Source organism: Apodemus sylvaticus, chromosome 17 (assembly GCF_947179515.1).
Source record: "Apodemus sylvaticus chromosome 17, mApoSyl1.1, whole genome shotgun sequence".
In the NCBI taxonomy this organism is placed as follows: Eukaryota; Metazoa; Chordata; class Mammalia; order Rodentia; family Muridae; genus Apodemus; species Apodemus sylvaticus.
In genome coordinates, this window is record NC_067488.1 from 60,417,787 (window position 1) to 60,442,586 (window position 24,800).

At 41.7% G+C, this 24,800-nt stretch overlaps 1 protein-coding gene and 1 long non-coding RNA gene across 2 annotated transcripts in view; both read left to right on the forward strand.

Annotated features, from left to right (window-relative positions):
- The window catches only part of Lrrk2 (leucine rich repeat kinase 2), a 142,896-nt gene that overhangs the window by 68,633 nt on the left and 49,463 nt on the right, over positions 1-24,800 (forward strand). Inside the window, exons 23-33 of the mRNA XM_052160189.1 lie at positions 300-517; positions 1,934-2,184; positions 2,469-2,617; positions 5,670-5,763; positions 7,987-8,173; positions 9,366-9,547; positions 11,479-11,708; positions 12,035-12,162; positions 14,004-14,222; positions 17,459-17,660; positions 19,293-19,381. Coding sequence (XP_052016149.1) covers positions 300-517; positions 1,934-2,184; positions 2,469-2,617; positions 5,670-5,763; positions 7,987-8,173; positions 9,366-9,547; positions 11,479-11,708; positions 12,035-12,162; positions 14,004-14,222; positions 17,459-17,660; positions 19,293-19,381 — 1,949 coding nt within the window. The remainder of the gene's footprint in view (positions 1-299; positions 518-1,933; positions 2,185-2,468; positions 2,618-5,669; positions 5,764-7,986; positions 8,174-9,365; positions 9,548-11,478; positions 11,709-12,034; positions 12,163-14,003; positions 14,223-17,458; positions 17,661-19,292; positions 19,382-24,800) is intronic.
- On the forward strand, positions 18,793-19,280 carry LOC127667250 (uncharacterized). The gene is made up of 3 exons (XR_007973863.1): positions 18,793-18,814; positions 19,076-19,116; positions 19,175-19,280. It is a non-coding gene; the product is annotated as an uncharacterized LOC127667250 (long non-coding RNA).

Genomic DNA, 24,800 nt, shown 5'->3' on the forward strand with positions numbered 1-24,800 from the left:
AAGATCAAAGAAGCTACTAAGATTTACTTTCTATGACTGTCATAAGACTCGAATTTTTATGACTTTTCTGAAATCCAAATTATGTTTACCCAGCCCCATTCTTTATTTCATTTATAGTTCTGTTTTCACACCACTCGGTAAATACTTTTATTTGCTCTGCATTCTAACCACTAGAGGGCTCCACGGTTTGGTCTTCTTGCAGAACCTGCCTCCTGAGGTAAAGAGGGCTCAGTCCATTTTCACAGGTTCATTCAACTGTGCACTTACATTTCCATCTTTTGTTGTTTGGGGGAAAACAGGGCCCTCAAGGCTGCAGTCCCACATGAGGCAATCGGATAGCTCTTCTTCCCTGGCTTCTGAGAGAGAACATATCACGTCGTTAGACCTATCTGCCAACGAACTGAAAGATATCGATGCTCTGAGCCAGAAGTGCTGCCTCAGTAGCCACCTGGAGCATCTCACCAAACTGGAACTTCACCAGAACTCACTCACGAGCTTCCCACAGCAGCTGTGTGAGGTAAAATCTGTTTGCCTTGTAACTTCCAAGGCTCTGCGGGGCACCGCATGACCCTTGGGTAAGCACATCTGTATAAACACATTTGTAATAACCCCAGAGTACCTGGAATGTGTCTGTGGTCACATTAAGGGCAGACATTAAAGACTTCCCCTTGGAGTGGTTTTTCCCCCCAAGAGCAAGCTCAGATTTGAATTCTCTACTCCTTTCCCCTCAACTTCTGTAGTCTTCCTCACAAAGGGCGTTTGCTCTGTATTTATTGAACAGTACAGGAAGCATCCCGTGGGGGAAGGAATACTGACTCACAGTGTCCCCACTGACCCTGAGAGCAAGTAGTACTTCCAACAGGCTTATCAACCCATAGCCTCACAGCTTCCAACTTCTGTGGTAGATATTTGCTTTATAAAGTTTATTTGAACATATGTCCTATTTCTGGCACTTATTACAGTATACATATACATATGCATTACTCTTGGGTTAGGGGCATGGTAGAACACCTAATTTAAGATTATAATTATGCTTTAGCTTTGGCTGTGAAAGCTGATTTTATGGAAACCCAAGGCAAGGAAAGTTGATTGTTACAATGTTCTCTTAAAGCACAGTTCTCAAACCTGTAGGTGATGACCCCTTTAGGGGTCAAATGACCCTTTCACAGGGGCCACATATCAGATATCCCACATATCAGATATTTACATTACAATTAGTAACAGTAGCAAAATTACAGTTAGGAAGTAGCAATGAAAGTTGGGGTCACTACAACATGAACTGTATTAAAGGGTCTTAGCATTAGGAAGGTTTATACAAATAGGCTGAATACACAATAGGAGAGCAGTCTTAAGTGTTATGTGATCTCAAGGTGTGTTGCTAACTCTGGCTCTGAGCACCTGTCAAAGTTCCATTCTCCTAGAATGTAAGAGATTTTTTTTTTTATTATAGTCTATCATTACAGCTAAGTATGTCTTTTAGATTTGGGGCAACAACTACCTCATTACGTTGGCTTTCACACAGTTGTCTAGATACTGCCTTTCAGAAATTCTTACACACTTTAAAGTGAATTAGTCCACAGGGAAGCCTGCTTCTGATAGGCCTAACCACGCTTCTTGGATAGCATTGTAGTGGCCCTGATTCCGTCTTGCAATCTGCAGAAGTAATTTACATAAATAAGCTGAATTGGGGTCTCAAATGTATATTTATGAGTCTGCTTTTGACAGATGTTTATGGATTTTTTCCTGTTTTAATTTACACTATAGCAAGAATTGTTGGCCTACTAAGTATACTAAAGTTCTGGTGAGCCTTGAGCTTTCAATTAAAAACAATATTCCAGAAAGTTTCAGTTAACTAATGTTAGGATGACCAGAACTGGTGCTGGAATTATCTCTCAAATACTCAGTATGTAATATTTAATTTTTTTCTTCCTAGACTCTGAAGTGTTTGACACATTTGGATTTGCACAGTAACAAATTTGCCTCATTTCCCTCCTTCCTGTTGAAAATGCCAAGTATTACCAACCTTGATGCCTCTCGAAATGACATCGGACCAACAGTAGTTTTAGACCCTGCAGTGAAGTGTCCAAGCCTCAAACAGTTCAACCTGTCCTACAACCAGCTCTCTTCCATCCCAGACAATCTCGCCCAAGTGGTGGAGAAACTCGAGCAGCTCCTACTGGAAGGGTAAGAACAGACTCATTAAGGCAGCAAGGAAAATCACATTGCACTGAACTTGGCAGGGATGCGAAAAGATGGTGCTGTTTCTATAGCAATGAGTTTGAAGTAAGCATGACAAAGGGTGAGTGTGGTTGATAATTAAGGAAATATTGTCAGTTGGAATCCTCACAATTGATTTTAAGAGGCTTAAATATGCTTTGAGCTGTCCTTGGGGCATAAATTGATTTCATACCTTTCAATTCTACTAGAATTCACATTTTTTAATCTTCAATTTTGTGTTTTCCAACTAGAAATAAAATATCTGGGATTTGCTCTCCCTTGAGCCTGAAGGAACTGAAGATTTTAAATCTTAGTAAAAACCACATTCCAGCCCTACCTGAAGACTTTCTTAAGGCTTGTCCAAAAGTAGAGAGTTTCAGTGCCCGAGTGAATTTTCTTGGTAAGTGTTGTATGCTGATGTCATCATTACCGGGCTCTCAGGGGGGCCACACAGGTGTTTTAGGAGGGAACTTGCAGGTGGTGTTTCAGTTAGAATATTCTGAAGTTCTACAAGCCAACTTGGTGGACTGATGATGGAATGAGCCACCAAGCCAGGGAAAGGTTTGGAGAAACGAAGGTAGACATGTATTTAAGTGGAGAGGGGACCAGAGGAGTTTGATCACATTTATAAAACATTCTGGGAAAGGTAAAACTGTGGGACCAGTCAACAGTGTCAGAGTTACCATGGTCTAGGGAAGAGAAAGACACAGTGATGATGGACAGATGTGCCCTTTGTTAAACCGAAGGGATGACCTCAAACTAAACTGTTTGGCGACACTGCTATATCAATATTGGCCCCTTGTTTCAGCTGCACTAAGGCTGACTTGGTAACAGGAAAAAGGTATGTGGAAAGGCAGGGATGAGGGGACACGAGCTTGGTCCTCTTCACCCACATTGTCTACAAAACTAAAACTGTTGAAAATTTTATTTTTATGGGGCTATAGAGATGGCTCAGCAGTTAAGAGCACTGACTGCTCTTCTAGAGGTCCTGAGTTCAATTTCCAGCAACCACATGGTAGCTCACAACCATCTGTAATGGGAGCCGACAGTGTGCTTGTATTTTTTTTTAAAAAAAAATGTTTTCAAAAACATCTATAATTAAAAAAAATCTTAGCCCACTGCTACTGTCATCATCGGAAAAGAAACCACACAGTCTCATGTTTTGCAAATAATAATTGTCATGTTTTTGTTCTTTTTTTATCTCTTGAACTAAAGAGTTCTGTGGCTGCCTACCTGCACGTGCGCACATTCTCAATGCTGTGGAATAGCAGAACAGACTTTAAAATAAATTATTTAATTAAAATATAATTGAATTCTTTATTCCCCCTTTCTCCTCCCTTTAACCCCTCCCACATTCCTGTGTCTCTCGTTTATGACCTCTTGTTCTCTAGTTATATTATTGCATATATATGCAAATAAATATGTAAATGCAGCCCGCTGAGTCTGTGTAGTGTTGCTTGCATGGATATGTTTCTAGGGCTGACTGTGAGGTATAGGATAGTCAGCTAGGAAGGACTGACTCTTCCTCTCTCAACTGTTGTTAATTGCCCAGAGCTCTTCATATATAGGTAGGGCCCCATGAGAGCTCTCTCCTCTATGTTGGGATGTCAACTGGTTTTAAAAATTGTCCAGGTCCTGTTCAGGCAGCTGTGTTGTTGACATTTCATGGGTATAGCTTCTCCGCTCTATCTAGAAGACACAATCCCGCGTCAGACCTTCTGGACCTCTGGCTCTAATAGTCTTTCTGCCCCTGTGTCTGAGCTAGTCTCTGAAGCTTTAGCATAGGGGTTCTATTGTAGATGTATCGGGGGTGGGGGGGGGACTTGGGAGCCTCATGGTCAATGATTACCTGCCTTTTGACTACTGTGGCTTTCTTTGACAATCTTTGTCTGGTGCAAAGTGAATCTTCTTTGATGAGGGTTGAGAGTACACTTGTACACTTATCTGTGAGTGTGAGGATATGTATTTAGAGTGCAGTTAGAAATTATACTGGTTTAGGAAAATGGCAGTCATAAGTTCTCTAAGATCCTACGATTTCCTAATTCCCTTAATTATACATGACTATCTAGGCTTATAAAGACCAGGATTGATTTTCCTCTGTTGATCGAGCCTTAAATCCAATTAGAGAGCTTGGAGTTCCCAGCAAGATATAAGTGCCATTACTGCACATTCAGGTAGATGCTGACATCTGCTTATTGTAGTTTCTAGGCATCACTGCTAGGTAGGACTGCTGACTCCTCCCGGGATGACTGTGTTTCACCTTCTGCCGCTATGAAAACTAGTTCTCAAGGAGGCCCCTTTTGTGTCAAATCCAGCTAGAATCCTCCAAGTTATGTGTCCAAAGAACTTTGTGTCTTCAACAGCAGGATATCAATGGGAATGACCTATTCCAGTTTGGGAGTCTCTTAGACTACCCTGACCAACAACTCAAAAGGAGGTTTCCTGGAGTTAGATAGCCTACAGCTCTTGGGGAAGTTGCTATCATTCTAAAGTAGCATTACTTTATTTAAGCATATTCTCTCCCTCCTCCTCCCCTTCATGTACCCTTCTCTCCCTCCCCCTTCCCCCTTCTCTCCCCTTCCTCTCCCCTACCTCCTCCCCCCTTCCCCCTCCTCCTTTCCCCTTCTTCCTCTCCTTCCCCTTCCCCCTCCCCTCTTCCCCTTTCCTTCTCCCTCTCCTTCTCCCTTCCATCTTTCCCTTCCCCTCTCCCTTCCCCTTCTTCCTCTCCCTTCCTCCCTTCTCTCTCCCCCTCCTGTTCCCCTCCCCCCTCACCTGCCCCTGCCCCTCCCCCCTCCTCTCCCTCTCTCTTCCTTAATATTATTCAAGGTAGTAGATACAGGCCTAATTTCATTCTTCTACTTGTATCTATCTTGTTTCCAGCATCATTTATTGAAGATGCTCTTTTCACCAGTATGAATTTCTGGCATTTCCATCAAATATTAGATGGCAGTGGTGACGTTCACACACGGTTGGGTTTTCTGTTTTTTCCGTTGAGCTGCATGTCTGTTAATCTGCCAGCACAATGCAGTCATAATTACCACGGCTCTGACGTACATTTTATCTAGAATCGTAGCCCCTCCTGTATTTCCCCTCCCCCCCCCCAGGATTTCTTTGGCTTTCTGGAGTCTTATTTGGTTCCATATAAATATTAGGATTTTTTTTCTATTTCTATAAAGACTATTGCCAGGATCTTGGTTGGGATTGCATTGAATCTGTAATTGTTTTGGGTAGAATAGTCATTGTTACCATATTAATCCCGCAAACCTATGAGCATGGGTGACCTTATCTTATTATTTAAAGGCCATACTGTTGTTGTATAAAGTAAAATTGTTTTATACTGTTAGTATGAAAATGTTACCTACACAAGTGATCTGTTACTGGAAACTGTGCAAGTTTATCAGAAATCTTGTTAAGATGAGTAATGGGTCTGTTATCTTGTTTTATTTCTTCAGCCGCCATGCCTGCCTTACCTTCCTCCATAACAAGCTTAAAATTGTCTCAAAACTCTTTCACGTGCATTCCAGAAGCAATTTTCAGTCTTCCACAGTAAGTCCATTGCTATTTCACTTCAAGCTGAATGAGCCGTAGCATAGCTTTTAGAAGCAATGGTTTGAAGTGAGCATATATATTATTCATTTACAAACCCACTTCAGATTAAAAAAAAAAAACCTCAATGTTTTTTGTATATGAGAGTTTGGTTCTTTACTAGACAAAAGATACATCTCTTTAACCTTTGCAGTAACTTCTCATGCAATAAATAATTAATATAAGAATAATCTGAATAATTAATTATTTATTGCATTCTATGACCATGTAAGATGACACTGGCTGGATGTTTGCCAGATGATTGTTAATTTCTTTTGGATTTTAGCTGATCACAGGGATTTATTTGTTGCCTGAACACTAGTAACTGAAACATTTGTTTCAGTGACATTTTCTGTGAAGATTAGGAGTATAGTTCCACATCTGGACAGTGATGTGGCTGGGGTTTGGGGACTTGTTAATTTCTTCAAAGATCAAAACATCAAGCATTAATTTAGTTTCAAGTGTGTTGTCATTTTAAGAATCTTTATTCGTGCTTTACAAAAAAAATCATAGTTTGTATGTACACATATGCATTCATAGGCAATTAGCAACCATCATCTTGTCACAGAAAATGTTAGACAAGCTCATTAGTGCAAATCTAACTCTGCAAAACCCCACTCCCTGTTCTAATTGTTCCCCATGGGCCTTCTCTTTATTCTTCCTAATCATTTTACAGGATAAATTCTGCTACCATTTCCTTTTTATAATCTTACTAGAGAAACAAAACATCTCCCCAAAAGTCATAATTCATCTGTGTTGATGGGCTAAACTTCATACTTTCAGTTCTTACACAGTAGCTTCTATTAAACAAATGTGGTCTCATGTTTTAACTATATCCCCCCCCTCCCAGATCATTAAGATCATCTACTAGGAGACAATGTGACATAAAGATGACTTCTTCTTATAGAACTAACACTGTGACCCAGCTCCTGATTTTATCAACACCATCCTCAGGCACACATCTGCAGACTTTATGCTCATGTTTTAAATCTTCTCTTGTTTTACAAGTTCACACATCCAGCCAGTTTATCCAGCCAGAGTCCTGCTGCACCCAAGGAGACACTGATTTGAGAAAACCTAGTGATTCAAGTCCATTGCTGGTTAGACTAATAAATATAATATCTAAGACAGCCACATTCTTTCTTTCTAGTTTTCATGTACTTTTCTAAAGCAACTAGAACAATATATAGTACAGTTTTTTAGAAAAACACAAGCATTGCTTTGTAGACCCAAACTCTTGCTTGTTAGATAGTTGGTGTTGCTGTGTGAGTTTAGAATTCATTTATCAAGCTTCAAATACACTGAGTGGAAGGGATCAGCGTGTGTATAAAAGCCCATGTAGACTGCTGTCTGCCTTTATTCTCTCCACACATGTGTACTCACGAATATTGAGGTTGTCTGAAAACTTGGGAAACTCTGCCTTGTGAGAGCGAACAGGTTTCGCCGTCTGCTTATTCATGCTGGACCCCCGTACTTACTGAGACTAGCTGTTAGTGTGTGCTCACCTCTCTATTGACTAATTCTAGAGCAGACCCTGAAAATGAGTGAAAACCATCCATGGGCGTGGGGTGAGTGGGAACTGCACAATCTACAGAGGAAGCAAGATCTCAGTGACAATTTGCGCATTTGTTAGTCATAATTTCTCATTCCACAGGAGCATTTGAAAAGCACTAATCATTTCTTCATTTTGAGAGAGATAATTTTATGTTCCAAGGGAAATTGGACCTCAATTTTCCTTTCTTTGACAAGAAGACTTTACTGTACATATATAAATTGTAAATATGGAGTACCAAGTGAGCCTTTTATATATGAACATCATGTAATATTCAAGGGCTAATATATCTGTCACTTCAAGCAATTTTTTTCTTCTTGGTGAAAACATCCCAAATCCTGTCTTACAGTTAAAGAAATACATGGTACATGGCCATCATCTTAGTCATCCCAAGGGAATATGACCAGTTTTGTTTCTGATAATCCTTATTCACTTACGTCTATACATTAGAGGGGAAAAGGCCTTTTCCTCTAAGTACCTAATGAATGTACAGTCTGGAATCCATGCCTGTACGTAATCAATGCAACTTTAAATCATTTCTTCTTCTCACTCCGGTAAATCTCCCAGTGATGTTACTTTATGTTCTTCAAAAACTCCTACTCTGCTTTCAATGGGACATCATGTCGTTCCAGCTTGCGGTCCTTGGATATGAGCCACAACAACATTGAGTATCTACCAGGACCTGCACATTGGAAGTCTCTGAACTTACGGGAACTCATTTTTAGCAAGAATCAGATCAGCACCTTAGATTTGAGGGAAAACCCACACGTATGGTCAAGAGTAGAGAAACTGCATCTCTCTCACAATAAACTAAAAGAGGTAAGAGGACATCTTTGAGTTACCAGAAACTTGAGAACGGATTTCAGTTTGTGTTATCACAATTATTTTTAAGTCTGTTGGTATTTCTTACTTTGTAAATATGATGTGATTTTTACTCTGAGGTAAGTGGGTATAGTTAAAGCTCAACTTCCAACCAGCAAATGCCCAAATACTCTTGTTTTATATTTTTAAAGAAGTGTTAAATATAAGTGTGTGTCTTAGGGTTTTATTGCTGTGAAGAGACACCTTGACCAAGGCAACTATTAGAAAAGTGAACATTGAATTAAGGCTGGCTTACAGTTTCAGAGGCCTGGTCTGTTATCATCATTGCAGGAAACGTGGCAGTACCCAGGTGGGCATGGTGCTGGAGGAGCTGAGAGCTCAACATCTTGATCCAAAGGCAACCAGGAGGAGACTGGCTTTCACAGGCAGCCAGAGAAGGGTCTCTCTCTTCCACCCTGGGCAGAGCCTGAGAATAAGAGCCCTGAAAGCCTGCCTACACAATGACACATTTCCTCCAACAAGGCCACACCTCCTCCAGCAAGGCCACACCTCCTCCAACAAGACCACACCTCCTCCAACAAGGCCACACCTCCTCCAACAAGGCCACACCTCCTCCAACAAGACCACACCTCCTCCAACAAGGCCACACCTCCTAATGGTGCTGCTCTCTATGTCCAAGCATTTAAACCACATGAATGGACTGGGGGCCAAACCTATTCAAACTGCCACAGTGCATATATCTAGTTTTGAATGTATAATGCTGTAAAAGCATCACTGTCTGCTACCTCTGACCTCTCACAGAGCCTGACATACTCGGAGTCTCTCATCTTCACTGGATGATGCCCGTGTTTCCCTCTTTCCTGCATCCTTAGATATCTTCATTCTTCCTCTGTATAACCCCTGACCTACATACATATACACATGTATACACATTCCAATAAAATCTAAAATATAATAAAGTGATAAATGACTCAGATGGGAGTAAGTTCTTTATGTACTTTTGCTCGTTTTAAAGCATGCATGTTGTAAACTAATGGTAAGACTTTGCAGACTACTTAACTTTATGTTAAGGCTGTGCAAGATGCTGGTGGGTTCTCAGAGCCTTTCCTGTTCACTATTGTCTTGTGTCCTAGCTGTGCACACTAGTTCCCTCTCACCAACCGGTTGTATCCTTGTCTGTTTTATTAAGATTCCTCCAGAAATTGGCTGTCTTGAAAATCTGACATCCCTCGATGTCAGTTACAACTCGGAACTGAGGTCCTTTCCTAATGAAATGGGGAAGTTAAGCAAAATATGGGATCTTCCCTTGGATGGACTGCCTCTGAATTTTGACTTTAAGCACGTGGGATGCAAAGCCAAAGACATCATAAGGTCAGCTGACTTGATTCTCTTTGTTCTCTGTTAAATTCACCTTGCTTCCCCATCAGTGATTTTGATGGCCATACCGTAACACATTAAGGAAAATGAATAGACTGTTTTTAACATGTATGTTTCAAATGCGTTTCATTTAGTGAATGTGTTTATATGCAGCCGCTGCAAAGGCTTTCTTTCGCAATTCCTTGTGGTACAGGTGAGGGACTTCCTCATCACCTAGAGGTGAGGTTGGGTGTCTATCTCTAGCCTGCCTCACCCTTGATCACTAATAATAACCGTCAGGGTCTCTTTCTGAGCCTGGTTATAGCCTGGAGATGATCTATCTCTGTCTCCTGAAGCCTGGAATTGTAGGCAGATTGCCACATCAAGCCTGACTTTTGAGTGGGTCCTGGGATCCTGAACTCAGATCCTCCCAGAGACAAGCACTTACCCACCGAGTATCCCCTATCCCTAATGTTTCCTTTTGATCTTCTCATAGGGGGAACTGTCCAGATGCCTGTGACTGGTAGCAACTAGTTAATGATCCTTAACGTTCTCTTATTACACAGTTTGGTTTCTAATTTTAAAAAGAGGCCATGGTACCAACCAGGCAGCATACAGGAGCTGGTCCGAGGCCTGCGACACACATAGAGGATTGCCTGGTCTGGCCTCAGTGAGAGAAGGGGCGCCTAAGTCAGAGAGACTTGAGGGCCCAGGGAGTGGGGAGGCCTGGCGGGGTTGGGGAATCCTCTTGGAGACAGAGGAGAGAAGGAATGTGATGAGGAACTGTAGGAGGGCCAACCAGGAGGGGGATAATGACTAGCCTGTAAAAAAAAAGAAGATTAAAGATAATTTTTAAAATGCAAAAAAGAATAAATAAAAAATAAATAAAAAGAGACCACGGGTTTGAAAGAGAACAAGGAAGGGTATACGGGAAGGTTTGGAAAATGAGGGAGGAAATGATGTGATTAATATTAAAATCTTAAAAAGTAAAGATATTAAAATGTGGCAATACCTCGCACAGTTCCAAATGTATTTTTCTATATGCATTTTATTTTTAAAACTACTTGTACCTAGAAAATTTAAGTGTGTTTTTTTTCTTGAGTCACCTAGCATATTGATTTAGTTTCAGTTAATTTTACATTAAATTTATGGACAATAGCAATGTTCAAATTATTTGATAGTTTAATCGCTCATACAGTTAAAATGAACAAATAATGACCTCGCGTTCTTGTATACACAACTAATGACAATATATCTTTGTACCACAATGCCATATATAAATATCTCTTTTCTGTATTATTCTTACAATACACATACACACACATATATATGTACATATGTGCATATAACATAATCAAGGCTGTCCCATTTTAAACCTTCATTAAAACAGGCTTTAATCTATACACTTCTTTGATTCAATGCCATTGTAAAGCTTGAATTTTATAATGGTTAGCCGGGCGGTGGTGGCGTTTGCCTTTAATCCCAGCACTTGGGAGGCAGAGGCAGGCAGATTTTTGAGTTTGAGGCCAGCCTGGTCTACAGAGTGAGTTCCAGGACAGTCAGGGCTACACAGAGAAACCCTGTCTCGAAAAAACAAAAAGACTTTCCTCGTATGGTTTAAATATCCTCCCACATATACAATTGTATATGTATTTATTTATGTACCCATTGCAGTTCAATAGATATTGCAAACAGGTTTTGGGGATTTTGATTATATCTGGTTACGGGATGGCATGTCATAATTGTGAATGCTGCAAAATGTCCCTGACTGCTCTGAAATCACTAATAGACTATATGCACCGACTGCATGCCAGAGGGCATGTGTCCTGTTGGTTCTGTGACCTTTACAGTTTCTCGTGCTTACGCTGATACATTATTCTCTGTCAGACAACTTAGGCCCAGTGCATACTGCTCGGTAGGCTGCCACGCGGCTTCTCTTTACACAGGTTTCTACAGCAGCGTCTGAAAAAGGCTGTACCCTACAACCGCATGAAGCTCATGATTGTGGGAAACACAGGGAGCGGCAAGACCACACTACTGCAACAACTCATGAAAATGAAGAAACCAGAACTTGGCGTGCAGGGCGCCACCGTCGGCATCGACGTGCGAGACTGGTCCATCCAAATCCGAGGCAAAAGGAAAAAGGACCTTGTTCTAAACGTGTGGGATTTTGCAGGTGCTTAAGAAATCATCTTAACTTTCATATTGAATAGAAATTGTAAAGCCTTGAGTTTCCTGATCCAGTAGAAAAAGAACTGGTGGATCCTATACGATTATCCCAAGCCCATTAGCTACAGGTTTTTGCCCTCGTCACTGTCACCAGAATGGATCCTCAGCAGAGAGCAACGCCAGCGCCCAGCAGAGGCTTGGTTAGCAGCTACTTGTCATTCTCAAAGTTGTTTGTTGCTAGCTCTCCTCCCAAGGGCTCGCAGCACCCTCATCATTTCATAAGGAGTCCTACCCACTATGGGGAAGACTCGAACCTCTGATGTCTCCTTTTAGGTCGTGAGGAGTTCTACAGCACTCACCCACACTTTATGACCCAGAGAGCTCTCTACCTGGCTGTCTATGACCTCAGCAAGGGGCAGGCGGAGGTGGATGCCATGAAACCCTGGCTCTTCAATATCAAGGTGATCGCTTCTAATCACTCGGGGCTGGAGTGTGATCGTTGCTCACTGTCGTGTGGTATGCTTCTGGTGTTGTATAGAGGCTGAGTCTCACTAGGTATCCTGGATGCCCTGGAACTCTATGAACTATCAGGGGGGCCTCAGATTCACAGGGATCTGCCTGCCTCTAATTTTTGAGTGTTAAGTGTAAAGGCGTGTCCTCCCATACCCAGCTACATTCTCTTATTTTTTAAATGTCTTTATAAAGTGATATATCTAAAAACAAAACAAAAAAGTTCCTCCATTTGTCTTGAATGTTCTCTCCCTCCCTCCCTCTCTCCCTCCCTCTTTCCTTCCCTCCTTCCCCCACGCTCTCCCTCCCTCCTTTCTCTCCTTCTCCCTCTTCCTTACCCCCCCTTTTGTCTTTCTTTTTACATTAGAAGCATTCAGAGTTTGAGTAATGATATGGAAGGGGGAATCCCACACTGTTGCATGTCCCTAAGCTCTGAAACCCTCTTACAGTGTAGAATCCGAAAGCACATACACAGAGCTGATTTATTCATACTGTTTGGTTAAGTGGCACACCAACTTCCCCAACTTAAAATGAAATATACCAAACATACTTCGCACACGGCCAGTATATTTTCAGTGACCTTTCAGTGGGAAGCGTTCAGATCCTGCCTTTTGAACAGCTCCAGACTGTCTGTCTCCTATCTTTGGTCTCTCTGTTTTATTATTTCTTTAATGTCTACCTGCTATACTGCTGACAGCTATTCCTTTAAATATGACCTTTTGAATGGAGATTGTGGTAAGATTCCCGGGGCTTGCTGTCCGTGTTGTCTCAAGGAGCTCTTCTGGGAGTAATTTTCTCAGGAGGGTTTGCACCAGGAAGGATATCTGGGCACAGGATTTGGTAGCTCATGGGCTGTATCTGGTAATTTGGATCTTCTTTAAACACGTCTTTTCTTGACATTATTCTAGTTCACACAGAAACTTAGGCAAATATTACAGTGGCGATATGACTTGCTTCTGTGGGTTTTGTCTCCCATTCTCCAGATTGAATGACTTTAAAGTGAATTCAGGGTATAAAATTTGCAGCTAAGGAAAGAAATGGAAGCAGCTTGTACTGCTTTGGTGTAGCTTGAAGTTTACTGAAGGTTCATTTTATTTAGAAGCACAGCTGGCAAACAACTTGCTCTGAGCAAACATTAAAATAAAACGAAAACTATACTCGCATGGTTATGTAGGATTCTGCAGGTGATAAGAGTTGGACTATAAAGGACATAATACTAATTTTTCAATTGCTTTATGATTTATCTTTTTTTATTTAGGTTTAAGGGAATAACCTCAGTTACCATTTGCTGCTCTAGCAGTACACCCACCTGGAGTGGTTTTCAGATGTCAGAGATTTCTCTCACACAGTTCCAGAGGGTGGGAAGTCTAGCACCTTCGGTCTGGAATCTGTGAGGCTACGACGGAGGTGGGAAGGCAAGAGTGCATGCCCAATGGCAAAGGGACAGAGAGGGGCCCTAACTTATCAGTTACTAGGTATCGTCTCCTCTGAGGACAGTCAGTATCCTCCTTGGGCTCTGCCCTTACGAGTTAAGCCTCTCATATAGCTCCCATCTCAAGACGCTGCTGTGTCACTCACGGGATTGCATTTCAAGACATACATCTTTTGCATGAATATTCACACACTAGCATCAAGGAAAGACCGCTCTTATTATCTGTCTCTGAAGTCCTTGAGTCTGTCATTGCTGCAGCACAGAGTTTCATACGTAGCAGATTTCAGCAGAAATGGAACCAGGAAAGAATCCCCCCTCCCCGCCCCGGAAACAGGAAGTGTCTTCTTTCTGTTCCCTTAGGCACGTGCTTCTTCTTCCCCGGTGATTCTGGTGGGCACACACTTGGATGTTTCTGACGAGAAGCAGCGCAAAGCCTGCATAAGCAAAATCACGAAGGAACTCCTAAATAAGCGAGGATTCCCCACCATCCGGGACTACCACTTTGTGAATGCCACGGAGGAGTCGGATGCGCTGGCGAAGCTTCGGAAAACCATCATAAATGAGAGTCTTAATTTCAAGGTGGGAGGATGGGCGCCCCCTGCAGGCTGCTAGATGGTCAAGGTGGGAGAGTGTGTGTCTCTTACAGGCTGCTAGTTGAATAAGCCTTTCTCTGTCTTATTATGCTGCTGCTTAGAAATGTCAGAAACCTTGAAGAGAGAACAATTATCTGGAAATTGTAGGGTTTTTTTTTCATAGCTTAAAACGATGAAAGTACTTTCATTTTAAAATTATTTATTTAAGCCACACTTCATTTATAATTCATAGAAGTGGGAATAAAAATAACTAGAGGATCCTGAGAAGAAGAAGAATGTTACTAGGACACTGAGAAAGTCATCCAGAAGCCTGCACCCCCAGTTTCCTCTCCAGGGGTTCCATCCAGACGCTAAATGTGAAGGTGGTACCTGGGCCTCTGTCCTCTGCCACACCCGGTCCGATCTAGCACAAAAGTTCTCAACCTCCCTAATGCTGCGATTCTTTAACCCAGTTCCTCATGTTGTGGTGGCATACCAATCATAAAATTATTTTTTTTCATTTTCATTTTTATTTTTTTGAGACAGGATCTCTCCGTCTAGCCCTGGCTGTCCTGGAAGTCACTCTGTAGACCAGACTGGCCTTGAACCTAGAAATCTGCCTGCCTCTGCCCTTCTACCTCCCAAGTGCTGGGATTAAAGGCATGCGCCACCACTGCCCATCCATAAAATTATTTTTATTGCTACTTTGTAACTAAAATTTTGCTACCTTTATGAATTATAATGTAAATATCTGTGTTTCCCAATCATCTGAGATGGCCATATTTTGGAGGGGTCGTGTGAAAGGATCGTTTGGTAACCACCACCACCCCCCCCCCCCGCCGGAAGGATCACAACCCACAAATTGAAAACCACTGCTCCAGGCACTTCCTTTAAGAGTCCCTGTTTTGCTCGTATCTTGATCAGTCTCCGTAGTTCCTTCATAATTCTTATTCTGATGGTTTCAATATTTTTCTGTTCTAATCTTTACCTCTTAACGTTGCCAGTTGCCAAGACCACTGGTTGGTTTTCTGCAATCTTTAAATAATTACCTAATTTATATAAGCTAGGTTTCATCTTAACACTTGTGTTGTAAATTCCTGACACCCTCTTTGATAAACCACAAGTTTAGGAAAATATCAATAATCGGCTCACCAGGAAGAGTGCTCCTTTCCAGTACTCACAGGAACGAAATATATGGTTGAACTTTCTAGAAAACGCTCTGGGCACAATGATAGTTTCTCTGTTGGCTCTGGAGATGCCAAAATGCAACCAGAGCTCAGTTAGGCCTTCATATCCCATAGGAATTATTTACTGGGTGGGCCACACATATTCTCAAAACAGATTCAATTTGGATGCTGTGCACCGCAGCGCCCTGTCACCTGCAGTTCTGTCACACTCTTGAAGGTTCTGCTCCTCTCAGAAATGGACCACCTATGCATAGGTTTGTCTCTGTAGTATCTGTGTGGCTGTAATTGCACCTGGAAAATATCTTTGATAGTTGGAGCGATTTTATTAGTTTTTCCTTTTTCCGTTGTTGCTAAAGCATATATATTTAAAAGTCCATTTCAGAAGGTGAGTGTGTTTTGTAAAAGCCTGAGTTTGGTTGAAGCAAGCCTGTAAGAAAGGCTCTGGGTCGGTGGAGTGGACTATGCTGCTGTAGGGAGGTGACTTGGTCAGTACCCCAGGTTCAAACTATTCTGAGACAGCTGCGGGTTATGCCTGTCAATCAGTGAAGCCAGATTCCTTCTACGTTCATCAGTCTTTCAAACACCTCTGTACAGAAAAGCAAAACATGCTTCCTAGAATGGCAATATTATTAAAAAGGATGAGTGATACTAATGGCTTCCTTGTTTTGGCAAGCTGGTTTGAGCATGCGCTGGCTGGCTTGGGGGCGGGGGTCTTTCAGAGATAGGCGTGTGACCCCACCTTTCTGGGTCCTTGTTCTGGTTGAAGGTTGACACTTGCAACCCTTCTTCAAGGAGCAGATTTGAATCTATTAGAGAGCACCCAACCCCATCTCATTTGGCTTTTCCCTTCAACTTGACTCTCTCCCAGTCTTTCCTTGTATTTATAAACATATGCCTATGCTCTTTAGAAGGATTTTTTCCTTCCCTACATCAGCCCAGTAATGAATCTGTTACCAAGGTGGAAGGCGAAAAGTCAACAACGCAGTCGATTTGAACCACACACATCCTTTTCAATTTTCCCCAGCCCATTGCCTGAGCAGAAGCCTTCTGCTGCCTGGGACCCGCCCTTCAGTATCCCTCCCTCGCTTTTTTTTGCTTCCTGTGAGACGTTCACTTGTTTCTATAGGTCTGTTTCCTTCCTAAGGAAACAAATATGGTGAGATCAGGGAGGAGAGAGACACAGTTTTGTGTTTAGTGTCACGGAAAGACCCAATTATTAGAGTCTAAGAATTCAAGTAGAAATTCTGATGGGTGGAACTAATGTAGGCATCTTATGGCTCCAGACACGGGAAGAGGCTGCCCCCTGGTGGTGGTCAGGGGCAGTAGGCTGCTATTTTTGAGCTGCGTTTCTTTTTTTTTTCAAGATTTTTTTTTTCTCTAGATTTTTCAAGGGATGAAAGCGCTTTTAAAAAGATATCTGTTATAGGAACTATTATCTCAAGATCCTCCCTGAAAAATTTCGTTCTCAGTCTCTCATCAACTGCTGCAGTCAATGGGCTTTTTGTCAGGTTGGGATCATCAGCATTTAAATTCTTTTTCCAGAGTTAGAGGTTTTGTGAGAAAACAACTTGGTGAGGAGATTTCATGTTTCCAGTTCTAACTTTTGATATCTACAGTTCACTAGTCCAATACTTGTGGATATATTTTTATCTCAGGAAGAAATATCCCAATGCTCTCATAACAGACTAATATCTAATACCCCTGCTCCTGTTTTTTGCATATAAACTCAGTACATTATGAAATGAGATCACACATTCTGGCTTAGTTACTTGTCTTTGTTTCTGAAATAGAATTTCTGTATTACTAGATTACTATTTCCATGCTATTTTATTTGTAGATATTTTTCTTCAAATTGACTCTATGTCCATAATTTTCTTACTTTGGTTTCATCTTCTATTCATTACCATTTAGGTAGGTTTCACATCATGTTTAAATTTTATTTAAAAAAACCAAAAACACGTGCACTGTGTAAAAACTCTCACGGCTGAATTTACCATAGAACCCATCTGTAATTTAAATAGATTTGTTTTACACCTTGTCATTTGTAATTTCATAGATCCGAGATCAGCCTGTGGTTGGACAGCTAATTCCAGATTGCTACGTAGAACTGGAGAAAATCATTTTATCAGAGCGGAAAGCTGTGCCCGTCGAGTTTCCTGTAATTAACCGGAAACACTTACTGCAGCTTGTGAGAGACCATCAGCTGCAGCTGGATGAGAATGAACTTCCACACGCTGTCCATTTCCTAAACGAGTCGGGTTTGTATGTCCATTCTGGATTCTAGCTCTCAGTGCTGCAGCATGACAGGATCTCTTCAATACCTGCATCTTGAGTATAATCCATATTCAAAATTTAAGAGAACGCCAATACAATTTTTTAACAAGTCACTGATGGACTTTACCTTTTGGAAGGCCACCACATATATATGAATGCTGAATCATATACCATAGCCTTAAAAAAAAAAAGTATACTTAGAAATGTTCTAAGGATAAAGTAAGACAGAATCCTTGTGTGGGAATGAAGGAAGATCTTTGAGTTCTGGGGCCCAGATTTGCTACTATGAGACACCAGACCCACAATGCAACAATGTAACAGTGTCCTTTCAGAGTAAGCATGCTTGTGTGAAAGTTGCTTTTATATAAGAATTATCACTGCTGTGGTGTTCTGGCCTACTTTAGGCACAGAAGGTGTGGTGTAAGCTGTCTCTGTTGCTTAGTCTTTGATCACAGCGAACCATCTCAGCACATTGTACCCCCATGCCATGTCCATAGCTTGTAGAACCTGTCAGTTGATTGTAGTCCCAGAGTGAATGACCAGGAAACTGTCTTTATCCTTGTATTCTGTTGAATGGAAAATACCTCCCTGAGTCCCTTTCTCCAAGATCCTTAAATCAGATATGCTGAGATATGTGTTGGTTCTTATCTATATGGACATTAACATATCCATACTATGCATGTAGAACGGTCAAGAGAATATTGTGAATTTGCATTTATTAGTGTATACTTTTCAATGCATGCTGGTATTTCAAATATACATATGAAACAATATGAACAAATATATTAACATGTGGTATAGACTGGAAATACTTCCCTTTAGAGCTTTAGAGTTGAGGAGCTTTGGAGCTTTGGAGCAGCAAGTGCAGCGTCTCCAGGTCCTCTGTGAGGTCCTCGGTGTAACCAGGTCCTCTTTGAGGTCCTCGGTGTAGCCAGGTCCTCTGTGAGGTCCTCGGTGTAGCCAGGTCCTCCGTGAGGTCCTCGGTGTAACCAGGTCCTCCGTGAGGTCCTCGGTGTAGCCAGGTCCTCCGTGAGGTCCTCGGTGTAGCCAGGTCCTCTGTGAGGTCCTCGGTGTAGCCAGGTCCTCCGTGAGGTCCTCGGTATAGCCAGGTCCTCTGTGAGGTCCTCGGTGTAACCAGGTCCTCTGTGAGGTCCTCGGTATAGCCAGGTCCTCTGTGAGGTCCTCGGTGTAACCAGGTCCTCCGTGAGGTCCTCGGTGTAGCCAGGTCCTCTGTGAGGTCCTCGGTGTAGCCAGGTCCTCTGTGAGGTCCTCGGTGTAGCCAGGTCCTCCGTGAGGTCCTCGGTATAGCCAGGTCCTCCGTGAGGTCCTCGGTGTAACCAGGTCCTCCGTGAGGTCCTCGGTGTAGCCAGGTCCTCTGTGAGGTCCTCGGTGTAGCCAGGTCCTCTGTGAGGTCCTCGGTGTAGCCAGGTCCTCTGTGAGGTCCTCGGTGTAACCAGGTCCTTTGTGAGGTCCTCGGTGTAGCCAGGTCCTCCATGAGGTCCTCGGTGTAACCAGGTCCTCTGTGAGGTCCTCGGTGTAGCCAGGTCCTCTGTGAGGTCCTCGGTGTAGCCAGGTCCACATCCCACTTCTCACTGCTTGATGAATTTCCCCTGCAGGAGTTCTTCTGCATTTTCAAGATCCCGCATTGCAGCTAAGTGACCTGTACTTTGTGGAACCCAAGTGGCTTTGTAAAGTCATGGCCCAGGTTGGTGTTTTATATTTGGGGGGACTAGAGGCAATGACTGAAGAGCAGAGTAGGGGTTACCCGGAGCATTTAACATTTTAGTGTTTGTGATCCGAGAAGGCTGGGACTACAGTACAGATAAAGAACTATAGACCACTTGACAGGGAAGACTGCTAGAAGAGCTTCCCGGGCGGGACAGGGATCCGAAAGCTCACGAGCCTTGGTTTCCTAGTCTCGTGCAAATCTCTAAACCTCAATGGTAAGTTAGGTCGCTGGCTTCATTAACCGAACAAAAGTGTTGTGAAACTCTTTAAGGTAAATACGTTATGAATGAACTGGGTGAGTGAGGCTATGAAATCTATCTCCGGCAGGGAACCCAGGTATGGTGGTATGTGCTTGGTAGCCAGGACTTGGAGGATGGAGGCAGGAGGATCAATAGACACTCCAGGTCATCTTCAGCCATGTAGAGAGTCCCAGCCCAGCCCAGAACACATGCATCCCTGTGGTCAATATAAAATAAAATAATTTGAAGACCATAGAAGATGCTTTTTTGGGGGGCTCCAGCTATTTATACTTTTGAGAGCTATGTTGGCCATTATCTTGTTTTGTGTTCATATTTCACACAGAACATGATTTTTCCTCCCAATAATAGTACGTTAGCAATGAATTTATGTAGAACAAGTACCCCAAAAATTGTAGTGGGTCTTTTTTGTAGGATTGATGGCATATTGTCAGCCTACTTTCTAGATAGTTGCTGCACCCTCTCACCTTTGACAAGTAAAAATTTGTCTGAATATTTCAAGACAGTGCAGGGTCATACAGGGCCACCACAGCTAAGGGCCACGGGTGTTTCACTCCTCCGTGGCTCAGAAGAATGCAGGGACGATGCCTCTAGCTCTTACATCCATCGGCAATTATTTCATTTATGAACATACTTTGCTGCTTTACATGTGGCTCCCCAAGTCTCTAACATGATTATCTGTTTTCATATTGGATAGATCTCTCCCATTTAAACCATAATGCTAATTGAATTTCTTTAAGCAATCTTGAATAGTAGTGCTTAAATCTATTTAAAGATAAAAGGGAAGTTATTTTGAAGAGAGAACTCAGTTGAGGTTAAATCCTATACCCAGGCACTGGAGAGAACATTTCAGCATCAGCGTAATTGGCATTTAATTGCAATGTGCCTGTTCTAATGGTAGATGTATTCAAATCAGTTTCCACATTTCTGCCCAAATGCTACAGATGGCATGAACTGACTGTGTGTGAAACGGTGCTCTGATTTAGAGGACAGTCTCTGGATTGAGCACATCTATTCTATGTGTGAACAGTTTTCGTGTGTTTTAAGCTTTTATGTCTTCTCTTAAATAAGAACTATTTTTTTCATGTTGTTTCCCTAATTTAATGTAAGCAAAAGATAAATGGTAGCCTTATATTTAGTACTGATTTGACCTGTCTAATAATTTAAGGCATACAAGGTTTTGAATTTAAAACAATCCAAGAGGTACGACGGGAAGTAGAAAGTCTGTGTGGGTGAACGCATTATCCAGGCGAGTGTCCCATTCACCTTGTGTGTTTTGCTTGGTAAGTCCAGCGCCAAGACAGACAAATACTCTATGTAAATAAGAGAAGGCTAATGTTTCTCCCAAAGTGATAACTTTCTATTTACTTAGCACATATATATAATGTTATTAGAGGGTAGGCTTGTCCTACAGAGGAAGGAATAGGTTCACATCAGTTTTCCTTTTTAACAACAGTAAAAAGCAAAAGTAAAAAACAAATAAAACACCCCATGAAAAAAAAAGCAAAAGCAAAAACTCCATTTCAGCAGACAGAGCTCCCCCAAACCAAGCACAAACCGAAACCAAATCAAAGTAGATTCCTACCATGACCATAGTACAACTTTTGAAGATGATACGAAATAATTACTTTGAAATTTCATGGAAATTTTTATTAGCTTAAGTATAGTGCTTTGATGCCAATTTAACTGAATTGGGGATCAGGGAGATAGGGTCTCACCCTGGAGTGCAGGCTAGCCTAGAGAACTAACAATGGTTGGCCTAGAACTCACCGTGTGTCCCAGCCTGGATTTGAACCCACAGCAATAGCTATACCTTAGATTTCGATGTGCTGGGATTGTAGACATGAGTCATCATAACTGGTTTTTAAGGGACAAATAAAATCAAGACCTTAAACAATTCAAAGATGCTATGGAAGATCTAAAATTTCAGTAAAATGATATTTTTAAATTTCTTGTTAATCAAAGCAGCAGTAGCCATCACTTTTGTTTGTATTAAGACATTAAATAAAAGGAATAACACTATAAATAACCATGTTTAAAAATGAGAAAGTTTGTCTGATACTTATCTGCAAAAATATATAGGGGTGTTCACCTCCATGAGTCACTGAGGCAGGGCAGGAATTGTAATTATTATTCTGGGTGGGGGATTGTTACACCCCCTTGTTGTCTTCAAATATCTAATAGGGGTTTCTAGTCCACTTTAGATCATTTAATTCCCAAATAAAAGGCACAGAGACCTTTAGGTTTATAACAAACCTTAAAGCACCAACGCTGGGCAGAAATCAACCCTCTATGCTCTTCTGTAGGCTTCCCTGACATAATCACCATGAGCATTTGCATTTGTTGGGTTTGAACTGCTCCCGCTCTGGCAGGCCAGCCCTCATGGCTAGCGCTCATGATCTGTGCTACCCCATGGAGCTCCCCTCCCTTTCCTCCCTGCTCCTTCTTGATCCCTTCTGAGGCCCCATGCCCAGGAACCTTCCCTCTGCTTCCCTTCTCTTACACCAGCCCAGGCTGGAGGCATCTTTATTAACCAATCATGAGTAACTTGGTGGGGTAGGAGAGCAAAGTTTACACAGCAACAATTGCTGTAGGAGAGGATCTCCTCCTAGGGTCAACTGGATCTTGGAAGCCAGTATTGGCATTTGAATACATAGCAGCACCACATCAACTCCCTACAAGGAATGTCATTGTGTAGCAGGTCTAATGAACACCCATGCTGTGCCCCCCCCAAGCAATGATGCCACTAAAATCATTAAAGAATCTTCAACCAAAGTAGGGATATGTTTGCAAAACTCATTTAACTATACAATAAAGAGTGATTAAAGAGGCCTTTGTGACCAATCAGATGGCATGGTGAATTACTCTTGGTAAAATACATCAGAGATATAGCATATTATTTGCTTGAAAAGGTCTATAATTTAAGCATCTGAGTTGGTAGATAAAAGAAATTATGGCCTTTTAAAGGTGATAAAATTAAGATAATATTTCAGATTTCATCACTGTATAAAGGACCACTCCTAAACTTGGAAACTGCAAATACTAAGTGTTGCTTATTCCCACTATTTCTTTTTTTTAATTACTTCTTTTACTTTTGAAATTATGATATAATTATACAATTTCCCTAGTCCCTTTTGCCCCTCCAAACCCTTCCATATAACTCTCCTTATTCTCTTCCAAATCCATGGCCTTTAAAAAAATTATTGTTGCATGAACATGTATATCAATGCATACATACACATTTCTAGATAAACCTTGCTCAGTCTGGACAGAGTTACTTGTAGGTATGTTGTTGACCTTTTGGTATTGGATTACTAATTAGTGTGTTCTTCCTTGGGTAAGCCTGCTTCTCCCACTCTCAGCATTCCTTAGTTGCCTGTAGTTCTCTGGGCAGGGTTGAGTTCTCCTAGGCTTTGCTCTATCCACTTCAGTCTGTCTATTGATGTCCTTGTTAAGCTAATGTTTGGGCAGTCTTGCTGGTGAGACTTTATGGATATAGCTCTGATATGCTTAGAAAACACAATCTCATAGGAAACTCTATGATCCTTTGATGGTAATCTTCCCAACCTCTCTTCTGTAATGCTCCCAGAGACTTAGTTGTGAGAGTTGTTTTTTAATGTATCCATGGAGATTGGGCTTTGTGGGTCTGCGTTGTTGTTGTTTGTTTGTTTGTTTGTTTTTTTGCCTGGCCTCTGGGGTGTTGGAACACCACTCACACCACTCAGGGAGCCGAAATGACAACCTAGGAAGGGATGTTCATTGGCTAGACTTGGGACCCCCCCTAGATACCTCATTAGCATGGAGAACAGTAAGCTCTATACTACATGACCAGTTGTTACAGTCCTCTTGGTGGGATGTCCTGGTCACGTGCTCCAGGATAGGAATCTGGTTGGGAGGTAGTTCAGACTCCTGCCGTCCTTAATTATGAGTTTTACTGGGGGCTCTGAACTTTGCTACTATCTTACCAGTTCTTCTGTGTGGTGGCAGGGTCCACTGCCCCACGGGGCTTCACAAATCTGGGTTTCCATAGATGTGGTTTTTCTGTAATGGTTCCTTCTGTTGCAAAGAGTTTCCTTGATGAGGGGTGAGGATTATACTTCCTGTGGGTGTAAGGACAAATGTTTAGAATATAGTTAGGAATTATTCTGGTTTTGTACAGTGGTGGTTGCAGGTTCTCCTTTAAAAAATATGAGATCACCAGCCCTAAGTAGTTGGATAGGTTTGCAGTAGCAAGCACAGTTTCCATCTTGTTGAAGAGATCTCAAGTCCATTGGTTACTGCCACAGTGCGTGTTACTTCTTCACCCTTTAGGTCACTGTGCTATAACCTTGTTATAGTTTATAGGCATCATGGCTGGATAGGACTGTTAGTTGCGTTCCTCCTTTGGAAGAGTGCACGGTGTGTTCTGGAACCATGAAAATTAGTCCTCAGTGAGGAGGCTTTCAAGTCAGTTCAAAGTCTCTGGACCTTGGCTCTGAAGAACATGGTGTTTTCAATAACAACGACTTATCTTCTGCTTTTCTGGGGCAACTACAACAGCAGTAGTCTATAAAGTCTAAAAGGTTTGTGAGTCTCTTGGAGAAAACTGGCCAACAATTCAAAAGAAGGGTTTATCAAGCCTTGCAAGTATTTTTGAGCATTCTCAAGTCTATGTCTGTCAGGATATTGGCCTATTGTTTTCTTTTTCTTTTTAGCCATGTCTTTGTTTGGTGTTACAGTGATGCTGGTTTTGTAGAGTGGATTCAGAAGTGCTACTTTCTTCTTTTTGTTCTTTTATTTATTTATTTATTTATTTATTTATTTACTTATTTATTATAGTTTAAAAAGGACTGTCTGTAGACTTTTGAAAGTCTGGTAGGATTCTACTGTGAATACATGTGGCCCTAGACATTTTTTTTTTTAAAGCTGGAATGGTTTTTTTAATCATCCTTTTAGTCTCCACATTTGCTATGGTTCTGTTTAGGATGCTGAATTCTTCTTGGTTTAATTTTGGTGGTAATGTGGAAACTTAACTACTTCTTTTTAAGTTTTCCAGATCAGTGGAGAACATGTTTTGAAACTATTCCCTTACAATATTCTCAATTTCTTTAGTGACTGTTGTAATGTTTTCTAGTTCATTTTTGATTCTATTTATTTGGG